At 34.5% G+C, this 14,077-nt stretch overlaps 1 protein-coding gene across 3 annotated transcripts in view; it reads right to left on the bottom strand.

Moving 5' to 3' along the window:
* Positions 1 to 4,056: 4,056 nt before the first annotated feature.
* LOC141397743 (heat shock protein 30C) overlaps positions 4,057 to 14,077 on the bottom strand; it is a 110,904-nt gene continuing 100,883 nt past the window's right edge. For all 3 annotated transcript variants that reach the window (XM_073974401.1, XM_073974402.1, XM_073974400.1), the window contains exons 3-5: positions 12,770 to 12,845; positions 9,145 to 9,240; positions 4,057 to 4,649 (exon numbers count right to left, since the gene is read on the bottom strand). In XM_073974401.1, the coding sequence (XP_073830502.1) occupies positions 4,455 to 4,649; positions 9,145 to 9,240; positions 12,770 to 12,845 (367 nt within the window). In that variant the 3' untranslated portion in view covers positions 4,057 to 4,454. The remainder of the gene's footprint in view (positions 4,650 to 9,144; positions 9,241 to 12,769; positions 12,846 to 14,077) is intronic.

Here is a 14,077-nt window from a genome sequence, read left to right as displayed (position 1 = left end):
CTCCCTTCGACTGCCGGATCATAATACGATCTTACAGGCCGAAATCCGAGCGATCACAGAGTGTCTGAACTGGTTTAAAGCTAACACAAGGTCAATCACTGTAAACATCCTAACGGACAGTAAAGCAGCAATTAAAGCAATAACAAGCAAGACGGTGAAATCAAAAACTGTCCTGCAGTGTAAAAAATCAATCAACGACTATTCCCACCATGGTTCTGTTAATATTATATGGGTACCAGGACATAAAGGGATTAGGGGTAACGAGATAGCCAACTCCTTGGCAAGGCACGCCAGAGAGCAAGCTACGATAAGCCTAGATAATGCTAAGCCTTTAAAAGCGGCGCGTATAGAGTTAAAAGCATGGACAGAAAACGCCCATACATCCCTCTGGAATACTGAAGAGAAAGGGAAAAATACAAAAATCCTCTGGGGAAACCCAGACGAGGATAAAACAAAGAAACTCCTTCAAATGAGTAAAAAATACATTAGTAGACTGACAGTCATCCTTACAGGACACCTAGGGCTACAAGCACACCTGCACAAAATCGGTTGTGCAGAAAGCAGCGAATGCAGAGCATGCGGAGAGAACGACGAAACGTTGGAACACTATCTCTGTCATTGCCCAGCCTTCGCGACGCTAAGAAACCAATTTCTAGGAAATAACACTATACCACAACTCCACCAAATTAGGGCAAGCGAGTTCAAAAACTTAAGAGATTATGTCAATGGCACAGAATTTCTTAACTGATAAATTTATTTTTTTTTAATAAATTAAGCAATAAAAAATTTATTCCCCTTAGGTTTCCGCAATAGGGCGCACAACAGGCCTATACTGGCTTAAGTGTATGTTCCATACGGGCATGTGGCGATTCTTATATTCGCCCCTCTTTTCAACCTAAACTAACCTAGTGCGGACGATGAGTCGATATATGGATTACTTCCAGGCATATCATGGTATATGTTCGGGGTGCCTCAGATGATATGTATATCCGGTATGTTCTGAGACACACTTCACCTCTCACTTCACGCCTCAAGCATTTTGTTCACCCCATTCAAATGTAGCTCTGCTCGCAACGTGTACATGCAATACTTTTTCGGCTTTTGTTGAAACCATAGATGGCCTTTAGAAAATTATGACGTATATAACATACATTTTTGACGTATATTACATACGTCGAAAACGTCGTAAACCTAGCCATGAAGAATGACGCTAACATAAAGCTAACATGAATTAATTACAAATATTGTTTTATAACCGAACTGCCAACATTAATTTTTATGTGAAACCTGTAATATATGTGTATAAAACTAAGTTTTTCGTTAATAAAAAAAATCAAAACCTAACTTTATTACTTTTTTCAGTGCACACTTCGATTAACTCCACCATTACCACAACATTACTAACGATTGTTTGTTGACTATTGTTTTTATTTTATTTTATATACCGTTAGATGAAAGCTATACCTGCTATTATGCATTCTACATTATATATTTGAATCCATATTATCAGGGGAATTTTAAAAAACAATATACATTTCATCATTGCTTTTCTCAACTTTTTGTTTTATGGAGTTAGTCGAAGTGTGCTCTGAACGCTTCATATGTGTGTTCGTTCACTCAAAATTTTTACAAATTGTTACTGGATGTTGTTCGTTTACTCTACAGTACAACGCAGAAGACCTTAGTCGATTACAAGAAGTTACTGGACTTGTACAAATTTGTACAAATTGTTGAGTAAACGAACACACCTTATTTCACCTTTCTACCACAACAGCGCTCTCTGAGCGTCCGTATTACCCAAATACGTTGAGTACAAAATCACATTTAAAACACCAAATCCGCGACCAAAACTTATTTAAATGTTTTCATTCGTAAAATAATTTTCTTTTGCAATTAATTGGATTTCAGGTTTTATTGGGCTTTTGTTTTCAAAATACAAAACACACACATACATGCATACAAAACATTCTGTCATAGTTGAATTTGTTCAACTTACAAAAAGTATACGCTCGACGTATTTCGGTAGTTCTCATAAGAATACATGTAGGCATGGGCCTTAGATCAGGGGCCTAAGTACGACATTCGATTCGATCAGGTATTTGCTCGTGAATGAAAAAATCGAACTATGAAAACCTATGTGTTTTTCAAAAAACATTAAGAAGGTAGATGGTAAAAAATATTGTTTATTTAAAAGCAAAAACTATAAAAAAATTAATAATGAATTAGGACAGAGAAGCCATTACATAGTCGATACGTCCGAAGATTTGCTTTACCACCAATGAAACCAGGTAACGTAATTTGGTGACTATGTGGGTTCGATTCCTTGGCTTTCCTTTTTCACTTGCAAATAATTTCAGATCATCAAGCTTAACTCTAAACGAGAAAATTAACAAAATCATTAAAAAAATGATCTTCGCCCTAAAAAAAGCAAAATTTCAAAAAAAAAAAAGAAAAATGTAAATATTTGTTGAATTCGATGAACAATTGGTTTGTCTTTTTACGTACTGAACTTTACTGAACATTTTTTCTTCAGTAAAGTTTTGACAATTGTATAATTGAAATGTTGCTAAACATTACTGAAGAAACAATGTTCAGTAAAGTTCAGTACGTAAAAGGACAAACCTAATATTTTGGGTAATAATTTCGGAATGAAGTTATGCCAGAAAAATTTACGAAATGATTTATTTTTGTAAAACCTGTTGACATTGTTGTAACAGATTGCTAATGCATTTACCTTAGTAAATGTATGGTTGGTGGCGCGATTAGGTTTTCATACCTTGATTTTTTCATTCACGAGTAAATACTCGATCGAATCGAATGTCGTAATTAGGCCCCAGGTTTGAATATGGACTAAATCGGTATACTCCTCCTACACAAAATTTGGAAAAAAGTACCCTTTAACAGCTCGTTTTGCAGATTCTGAAACTACAATGTTCATAGATGAAAAAAATCAAACAAAGAAAAAATCGCCGGAGCGCTTTTTAAATAAGTCGCAATCAAATTTTACATTTTTAGGGGATTTTTATGTTTTACGATTTTGCTTGGAAACCGCAAGTCCTATCGAAATTGGATTGGAGAAAATATTGTGCCTGTGAAAATTCTCTACAAGATTGAAATTTAAGATATTTTCATATGTTTTACCATTTTCTGAGAGATAGAAGTTCAAATTGGGACAATGCAATCACCTCCTTATAAAACAATGTCATGTACGGGCCTTAACTAACTTTAAATAAAAACCGCTTACACCTGGGATGTTTTTGCGGATTCTGAAACAGGAATGTTCATAGATGAGAAAAATGCAAAAACATGAAAAAATCGCTGGAGGGATTTTTAAATAAATAGCGGTCGAAGTTCACATTTTTAGGTTATTTTAGGTTTTTGCGATTTTGCTTGGCAACTGCAAGTCCGATGATTTTTGTTTTTGTTTTAACTTTTGTAAGAAATGGTATGCACACCCGCAGTGGTGCAATGGTATGCACACCCGCCTTGCACGCTAAAGGTCGTGGGTTCGATTCCCCGGCCAAGCAACATCAAACATTTTTCAACGGTGGCAAAATACCCCTCAGTAATGTTGGCCACATTTCCTGAGTATTTCAGCCTTGTAAAACTTCTCTACAAGTGGTGTCGTAGACACGCCGTTCGGACTCGGCGATAAACAGTAGGTCCCATATCATTGAGCTAATATGAATCGGGGTGCACTCATTGATATGAGAGAAGTCTCCCTTGTCCCTTATGGGATGTTTGTGGAACAATTATTATTATTATTAAGAAAAGTTTATCATTCCCTAGACAATTTGTTGGTCATTCCATAATTCAAAAACATAATTTTTTTTTCAATTGGTTTGAGTATCAAATTTTGTATTTATTAAATCTCTTCATTTAATAATATTTACGCAAAATATACTAATATTTCTTTGTAACACTGAGTTTTGAAATTCTGTTTTCATATACTTTTTAAAAAGAAAGTTAAACATAAAAGACCAATTCTCAACATAAAAGACCAATACTCTGGAGAAAGGGAAAAAAATTCTTTTAAAATTAAAAAAAAAAAAACAGTTATATTAAAATCTTGTTTTAACCAATAAATTGGAAAATTTATTAAATGTTAAATAGAATTAAAAAATAATAGTTTAAAAACAAAAAAATAATAATTTAATTTAAGCTTGGTAATTTCATATTTCTTTTATCTTTTTTTTTCATTCTTTTCAACTCTTTCGCAAACATCAAAAGCTCTTACATACAAAAATAATAATGAGGGCGGAAAGAGTAAATTGTTGTTTTATATAAAAAAGATGCCTAGAGGATTTTACACGACGTATATAGAGTGGGGTATGGTGGTGCTGAGATAAAAAATGGTGGTTATATTTTTACTGGGATTTCTGTTGTATCACGTTTTGTTGCTCTTCCTTCCAATGACGTCCACCAAAATTTTCAATTAGCAACCATTTATTTGTTTACTTGTGAGTAATGGGAATCATGGTTTCACCAGCAGTAAGAGCCGGCAAAGGAGCGTCAACGGTGAGTACACCATCCTTGCTTAAAGACGAACGAATCGATTCAGGATTAACACCTTTGGGCAACAAGAATTCACGATTGTATTCCCTGTAGACGCTCTTTGTGTCGGATTTCTCTTCATGTTTGGCGTGGACCTGTAAGAAAAATAAAAAAACAACAAATTAGTCAAATAAATCAAATGCAAAGCGCGTTTGTTGTTCAGAAAATTTGTTAATAAGATTTTGTTTATTTTTTCATAAGTGTTACGGCGTGGGGGTTCAGGGTAATCATGCTGTTGTTGCTGAACCATTTGATATCAAGTGCTATTTCGGCCAGTGTGTGTATGACTTGTCATCTAAATAATTATCATTTCAATTCATTTTGTTGGGGCTAACACAATTTGTTTACTTTTTTGTGTGGGCAGTGGATGCTGTTGGTGGTCGCCACTTTTTTTTTTTTTTTGTGACCAAATTTATCTTTGGGAGCATGAGACATAGCAATGTTGTTGAAAATAATAATATATTGCCAAAATATTAACCAACAAGTAAGAAAGTATCAGTCAGCTGTGCCGACAGAGATATAACCCCAGCATCAGACCTAAAGATAAGAAGTAAACACAATAATTCTGATGTCTATAGGGTTTTTTTACTTTTGGGCCAATTTCGCAGAAAGTATGGATTTGCTCCCGAAAAAAATTCTACCGTCGTAACAAGGGTCACATACACATCATGTTGCAAAAAATTAAAAACGAACCCAGGCAAGACCTTTTACTGCACTTTTCTAAACTTTGTGCAGGAGGTACCCGAAATTGTGGTCCGACTTAGTCTAGACTTAGCAACAAATAATACGATGTACGACGATCTAACGTATTACCCAGTTTTGTTGATGCCGGCAGGCTTTTTTGGAGCTGAGCTTTTGGGCAACTATCTCAGAAAATATGGACTTGCTCCGAAAAAAATTGGGTCTTCGTAACAGGACACGCAAGAAGAACTTGTTGCAAAAAATTTCAATATTTTGTGCAGGAGGTACACGAAGTAGTATACCGATTTAGTCCATATTCAAACCTGATATATGCCTGAAAAAAATATTACCATATGCAAAGTTATAACCAATTCCGTTACTCCCTTTGAGAGTTATTTTGTGCACAATTTTAGCTAAAATTTTTCACTTTTGTGGAGGATGTGCACAGTGGACCGATGTGGTACATTTTATCTGGAGATCGTAATATATACCGATGATTGATTGTACGATTTTGTCGTCCGATCCTATCCTCGATGACAACATGTGTGATAGATTAAATGTTTACATAGCTAACTTAGTGCAGTTCTTCCATCTGAGGGATATGAAAATATACGCAGCTAAATCCGCTCGCATACTGCTCACTGAACGGCTGAAATGAGACTCCCCCTGAACACATTGTTTAAGTCGCCTGCGCTAGCTACTGCTATTTGCGGCAAAATCAGGAGTATGAACAAGGTTCTCAAGTGGCTGGCCGGCAGCACTTGGGGTGCACATGCAGTACAAAGGTACGGTGTGAATGACGTATCCGAACATCACCCACATCAATCCCAGCAAAAGAACGCCAGCTTTCAACATGAGTGGTTTTAGCTCAATTAAGTTACGGACGAAGAAGATGCCTCAATTCCCTGTCTCTTGATTTGTTATGTACGCAGCCAGTCTAGGTTGCTGATATACGTATGTGCGTTGGAACAACAACAACAATAATATCTTGTTATGCTAATGAATCGGTGGATTATTTGTATTCTCATGAAAATTGTCATGAAGAGGTACCCAGTACCGATCCTCAGGGCAGCAATTAAATGTACTTTTACTGTGAAATGCTAACATTTGCATAGCTCATTGGCGTATCATTGCTTACCCCGAACCTTTCTATGGATTTTCATGAGTTACCCTTTATCAGAACTTGAAGTGTTGCAGAACAGCGATTCGGGGACCTTGTTTCTACGCAAATAACAGTGGGTTGCCCAGAAGCTGTCGAATGTTAGCCAATATCAATATCTAATATTCCTTTTCCCCAAATCCAAAAATCTCAACTTCACGTACAAAGAGAAGGAGGATTCTCTAAAGACGACAAAACAATTACAGCTCTCAAAAGAGGTCGGGAAAGCGTGGATACAAAAGGACAAATTAGGTCAAGCTTAGATTAAAACAAGTAAAAAAGTATCAGTCGGCTTGGCCGACTTGAAACAATTTTTTCCCAAAAAATGTATGTATTTAGAGGGTTTCAAAAATTTTGGGAGTATGAAACTACAAAAATGTTGATTAGGATTAAAGAGCAAAAGTTTTGCGGAGGAGATACTTGAAGGAATGGATCGACATTGATCATTACGGAAGTGGATCTCCAGCAACTACATATGGTGCCATAGGGGGTTTTTACACCATTCGGGCTGTTTTCTCAAGAAGTGTGGATTTGCCCCTGAAAAAACGTTTACCTTCGTACTTGAGGCAGCGAATGCAAGTTGCTTCAACAAAAATCAAAGCGATTCGATAGCAGGTCTTAAAGTGAAATTATTCGAAATTTTTTTTGGGAGGTACTGGATGAAGTGGACAAATATAGTCCATATTTGAATCTGATCTATACCTGGTAGATATATTAGGATGTGTAAAGTATGGACCAATTCGGCCACTCCCTTCAAAAGTTACCGTACGAACAATTTTTCCGAAAATTTTTGAAATTTTGTTGGGGAGGTACCTGAAGGAGTGGACCGATATGGCTTATCTTCGAACTTAAACTATGTTTGGACAAAATATTACTAAGACCAAATTTTGGACCCAATCGGCGGATCCGCTCGAGACTTATCTTGCGCTCCAACCATCTCACACGGTGTCATAGGAGTTTTTGTGCAACTTTCAGACTATTTTCTCAGGAAGTATGGACTTGCCCTTGATGAAACTTGTACCGTCGTATGGGGGACAGTGAATACAAGTTGCTGAAACAATCAAAGCGATTCGAGAGCTGGTCCTAAACTGAAGTTATCCGAAATTTTGTGTGGGAGGTACCCGAAGGAGTGGACCGATTGAGTCCATATTGGAACCTAATCTGAGTCTGGAAGACATTTCACGAGTTGCAAATTATGGACCAAATCGGTTGCTTCCTTTAAGAGTTGTCGTACGTACAAATTTTCGGAACATTTTTGAACTTTTGTGATGGAGGTACCGGAAGGAGTGGACCGGTATAACCCATCCTCGAATTTAAACTAAGTTTGGACAAAATATTACGAAAGCCAAATTTTGGACCGAATCGGTTTATCCGTTCGAGAGTTATCGTGCGCTCCAGCCAGCCAGACGGACAGACGGACGGACATTGCTCATTTCGATGAGGCACATTTTGCCCGTATGAAAATGTATATACCCTCGTTAGCATAAATGCTGAGGGTATAAAAAGTTAAGATACACTTTTCAGTTAAAACATATATAAACATTAGAATAAACCGTTCGCTAAATAAGCGGCAGGTTTCTTGCAAAAAGGCAATTTCGAATTTGGCTTGGCCGTTCTTTATTTTTTTAACTAGAAATGACTTAAGCAAGAATGCAAGGATAAACTTTCCAGTTAAAACATATAAACATTAGAATAAAGGTTTCGCTACATAAGCGACAGGTTTCTTGCTTCTGACAAAAGGCAAAATGTAACCTAGTTCGAATTTGACTTTTTCTTTCTTATTCTTTATCTAGAAATGACTTAAGCAAGAATGCTGGGCTGCTTATGTACTGAGGCCTTAAGGCGTCTAAGCAAAAAAATCCAAACTAAGCTCCTCATCTGTTCCACATTCTAAACCCTATCCTAATATTAAGGAAATTTATGAATAATTTTAAATTACACTTAAGCAAATTGGACTGTATACTAAATATATGTATAAGAAAATTCAATACACCTCATGAATTCTTATAGAATATACAAAAAACATTTCGCCTTGACATGTTGAGGCATTTGTTGTACATGTTTTTGTGCAAAAAAATACAAAATCTCGAAATTTCACGAAACAACAAAATTTGCCGTCAAGAAAAACAAATTGTGAATATTTATAATATTAGAATATCACGCATCTCTGTATGTATATACATATGTATGGTAAAAGGTGAATGTGTTTTGGATGAACCACATATTTATGATTCGAAAAAAATGTTTTAGACACATATACACACTTTCTAATGCATCATTTCTTTTGGTGGAAGCAAAATGAGTCATATTTTTGTTTCGAATCAAAATTATTTAATTCGGCAGACAAACAATGGACAGATGTGGGGGTTTTATTATCATCTTGTCTAATGGGAAATTTAATATTTTTTTATTTAAACAAAATATATTAATTTTGTTTAGCTGATTTGTACTTTCTTAGATGTTTTTGCTAGATTGTATTTAATAGAATAGCTATTTTAAAATTCTTGCTTTGAATATTGCAACTTTAGGCAATGAAAGTTAAAGAGAAGCCGTAACTCGAATTCGACTCAAACGTGGCTTTCCACACTTTTCGTGAAACTGTTCAAATTATTCTAATCTGTGTCTAAAATTTTATTCTTTTGATCATTAGCCACCTTCCTGCTTCTTTTTTCAAATTTTTGGAGTTGCATTTTTTTACATTTTTACCACTGAACCGCATCTACATTTGATATTTTCAATCAAATACTTACCAATAATTTTTGATCAACAGTCTTGACAACAATTTCTTCGGGGGCATATTGACTGACATCGAAACGCAATTTCAATACTTTGTTATCACCATCCTCCTGTAAACAGAAATTCAAATAATAACAACATTAGTTATATACTTTGTATATTCAGAGAAATTTTATTAATATTCTTAGCATAATATTGTAATATTGTTCCATGTGGGTACAGAAATGAAATCATATTGAGCGTATTTTTATATTCGAGTATGTTTTTAATTGAATAATCAACTGTTGGTATTTAATTAATATTGTGTACAGATATTGTCAATGCTAGATTAATATAATTCGTAATAAATGACAAACACATGAGGCGATGGCGACGCCAGTATCAATTTGGAAGTGGATTAATACAGTCGGACTTCTCTATAACGATGTATTATAATGCATGCGTTATGAGCATTGTGTTATGGACCAAAAACGTGGATTTTTTTCGCACAAAATATTCTCTTTATAAAGAAGTTTCCATGTAATGTATACATTTTTTGCATTGTAGGGAGTTTCGACTGTAATTTTATTTTATATTAATTACAATTTTGATATTGAAGCTCTGTGACTTAAGTTAACTACATATTTATTTATGATATCAGAGAAAGAGCCAACAACCAATTTCCTGAGATTCAACATATCTATTTAAATTTTTTAAGGTTCCTACTGATTGAATGTGAATTTAATAAAATGAAAATGAAATGAAAAATTAATGATAAAATATGAGAATTTATATATTGATAGTTCGAACTCCTTACTCTCTCCTGACATGTATGGGCGGAAGAACGCTCCTAAGATCGTGGGAGGGATGTAAAAGCACCCATGGGATCTTCTCATGAAAATGGCCATGAGGAGGTACCCAGTAGCTGTCTTCTGGGGGATATGGGGGACAAGTTTAAATATATTGACGAATCATAGTTTACCACATACTGTTTGTTCTATTACATTATAAGGGGTTAGCAAGGTTATTTAGTCTGAAACCTAACCCCACTTGTTTTTACCTCTGATCTTGTTTTTACCTCTGATCTTGTGGCAAATAACAGTGGCAGACATGGACGACGTTACACTCAATATCTTGTGGTATTTGGTTGCAATGAAGGCATCATTAAACAATATGATCAGGGAAAAACAGTGTGGCATTAGAATAGTGGGTATATGTTGCTTCTTATGCCTTGGAATCTTTAGTCTTTGAAGCATTAAATCAAATTTGGAGTTTGAACAATAAACGCGTCAATTTAACACAGAATGCTATCATTACGGGAAAGAACTGTCAACAATAGAACGTCATCTAATATGTGAACGAAACTAACATCACCTAGGGATGAGAAAACTAAATGATTCTCTTATTCAAAGTAGAATAAAATTTGTAATAAACAAATAAAACACGTTTTCAATAAAGTTGTGAAGAAACTAATGGCCTGTTTCTCCAAGACGATTCGAATTCAAATTCGTACGAATTACTACCAAACTCCTGTTGTTGTAGAAAATGTTTGTTTAATTGAAAATAAAAACCAAAGACATAAATACAACTAAGACTAGACAAAATGCATGCAACAAAAAAATGTTTACGAAACTTTGTATAGAAACATTACCCTTAACAGGTTGCAGTTAATTCAAAATCGCAACCAAGGAGGAACATTTCATGTAATGGTAACAAAAACGAAATTTATGAATTCAAGGATCTATTCAAGAATAACTCTATGTCAATTGGATCGGTAAATTCGGTTAAATACGTAAAAATGTATAAAAGAAAAAAATGTTATATCACCATATCGTGATATAACATTATGTTAAATTCAAAAGCCATTCACTGAAGAATGATAGCAAACAAAATGTCTTATCTTGTTGTATTTATGTCTTTGTAAAAACAAAGGTAGTAGTACGAACGAATTTGTATTCGAATCGACTTAGTAAAACAGACCATAAATATCCTCAATCTCATGTACCGTCAGCACAGCTGAAAAGGTTTCTTTAAAGTCGCCAACGCAATCCCAAAGGCAACTGTGCATCCTATAGCCTAACCTAACCTAAAATTCCGTTTCACCATCTCCAAAAACCTTAACCTCACCTACAAAGGTAAAAAACTGTCAAAACATTTTATGGAGGCAATGGCAGAGAGAAACCCAACACTGTCGAAAAGGATGATCCGTCTGCCCTGATCTTGATCTCGTTGATTAAGTAAAAAAAGTATCAATCAGTTTTGCAGACAGATATTTACCCTCAGCCTTTTAATCATCTATGGACAGATTGAATACGGACTACATCACCAAAATACTTGTCCCCAAAATGTATGTATTTAGAAGGTTTTCAGAATTTTGTGGTCATTTTTGGACGTATGAACTTGCCGACAAAAATATGGATTTTGATTAAAGGTACCTGAAGGAATATAGCCCCTCTTTGGAAGTGGATGTTATTTTGGGAGACATTCCATTCGATTTAGAGCTTTTGGACCAGGAAGCATGAACTTGACCAAGAAAAAAATTATATCATTGTAATTAAAATCACATGGACTAACTTCGATGAAAATTCCAAAACAATCCTTCAATAGACCTTAAACTTCAATTAAGATAAGTTTTGAACTATTTTGAGTGAGGTACCCAAAGGTGTTGTCCAATATAAACCTTCATGGAGTTTAATATACGTTTGAGAAAAATATTACGGACTAATGTCAGTCACTCCTTTCGAATATCGTGATCGCCAGCCATATTTGAGTTGGTCACCATAGTATTTTTAAAGCTTTTATATTGTTGTCTAGAGGCATGGATTTGTCCAGGATACACAATATATCGCTGTCACAACAGTTACTTCTGTAAAAATTCCAAAGCTCGCAAAATTTTCAAAACTGTCGAACAGCCACTACATTAAAGGAAAATGTTGAACATTTGCGGCGTACCCGAAGGTAAAGTGGTATAAGTTTTGAAGACATTATACGGTGAGCTAAGTTGGGTATTCAATTCGTAAGTAATCGTGTTAATCAGCCATTTCAGTTGGTGTTGACAGGGGTTTTTAAAGCTTTTGGTCCATTATTTCAGGAAGTATGGAGTTGCCCCCGAAAATATGGTACCGCTGTAATAGGAGTCAAGAGGAAGAACTGTTGCAGATTTTTTTAATTTTGTGTGGGAGTGTCACAGCTCATATTCGAACCTGATCAATGTCTGCAAGAAATATTACGGGGAACAAATTTTGGAACAGTAGTGGAATTCTGCAACTAATTGCTTGAGTTACCGACAAAAATCGGTAAAATTAAAACGCAAAATAATGAATGAAAAGTATCAATATAAGTTGACAATACTGTTGCTATCAGTATGAGTTAGCAACGACTTTATTTCGGTTGCTAACTTACAGAAAATTTTCGTCAATTACGAAAATTATAAGTATTTTCATTTTACCGATTTTTGTTGGTAACTCGAAAAATGAGGTATTAGTTTATGGGCTTAAGATTTTACCGCCCATAGAAATCCCAAGATAAGCCAAAAGGAACAAGTGGGAGGACTTCTCTCATATCAAAAAGCGATTCTACTTTAACTCTGCGATGATTTCATCCACATATTGTAATATTTTTTCATAATAAAAAAATAAATAAGATAAACGAAAAACTTACCTGAATCAATGGGGAACTGATATCGGAGATATAGTTTTGTTTAGGTCTGGAGGAGAGGGCAGAATTTGTTGATTGGCTGTAAAAAGAAAACAAAACAAAAATTATTAAAAATCTATTCTAATATTTAAACACAAGGTAAACATAAAACATAATGGTGCCTAAGAAAAATATTTATACAATAAAATGAAATAAAAATAATAAAAGTTATTAACAAAATAAATATAATTTACCTAAAAGTGCGGGTATGAGTTTTAGTGTGGGTTTGGTATGATGAGCGATTGAAGGAATTCATTGTGAAAGGAGTTTTAAAAAATATATATGAATAAATAACAACAACAATAATTACACAGAAAATTATTTAACAACAGAAAAACGGAAAATATTTTTTTTTAACTAATTTAATTTTAAATTCAACGAAAAAATAATATATTTAACAAATTTAAAATGTTGAAGTTTTAGTTACAAACGATCCTTTACAACTGTGAGTTTTTGTTTGAAGAATTTTCCTTTTTATACATTTTGAAGTTGGAATTGAAAGTGGAGATGGGCCTATAAGACAATTTCGATTTCCACCCCTAATTTTCCAATGGGCTTGCAAGTATGGATGTTTACAACAACATTGTTGTGGGTGGCTAAAAATAGTCTGAAGATTTATGAGTGTGGAATGTTTATATTTCAATACAGCAGCCTTGCTTAAGTACATGTTCCGTCTTATAGATTGATTCCTGTATTCAAAACGGAAGTAAACATAGTTTCATTTTAGTTTTTTTTTTTGCTTTAAGACATCTGTTAAGTGTGTGCTGTTGAGTTATTGATGGGAAGAAGAGGAAATGTCACAAAGTACATGAAAACGTACAGCAATTATGATTTTGAATGTTTAAAGAAAGACAATTTTTCTAAGATCTTAAAATAATTTTAGAAAAAAGGAACTGTGAACATCTTGACACAAATACGTGCGTCAGCATTTGTCAGTTTCCATAATCTGATGATTGAGACAACAAATGGGGTATACAGTCAATTCCACGTAACTGAAACATAAGATGAAATGTATTCTTAATTATCGATTGGAAGAGAAGATATAATATTATAGGTCCATAAGGTAAGAAGCTAATTTCATGAGGCTGATAGACTTCGCAGCTGTAAAGGGCAGAAACTCCACATACGTAAGGCTTTTTGTCTTCAGGTTATGTTGTGATAAAAATAATTTTAGACATTGTGATTGGGTTTTTGCCTTAGTGGAAGATATGTGAAAATCTAAGGACAATAAAGACATATTTACATCATTAAGGTATGCCCTCATTAGTATTT

The sequence above is a fragment of the Musca autumnalis genome, unplaced genomic scaffold, assembly GCF_047663935.1.
Source record: "Musca autumnalis isolate F117 unplaced genomic scaffold, ASM4766393v1 scaffold_3, whole genome shotgun sequence".
NCBI classification, from domain to species: Eukaryota; Metazoa; Arthropoda; class Insecta; order Diptera; family Muscidae; genus Musca; species Musca autumnalis.
The sequence above is the reverse complement of the archived record's forward strand: the minus strand, read 5'-3'. Positions and strand labels throughout refer to the sequence as shown.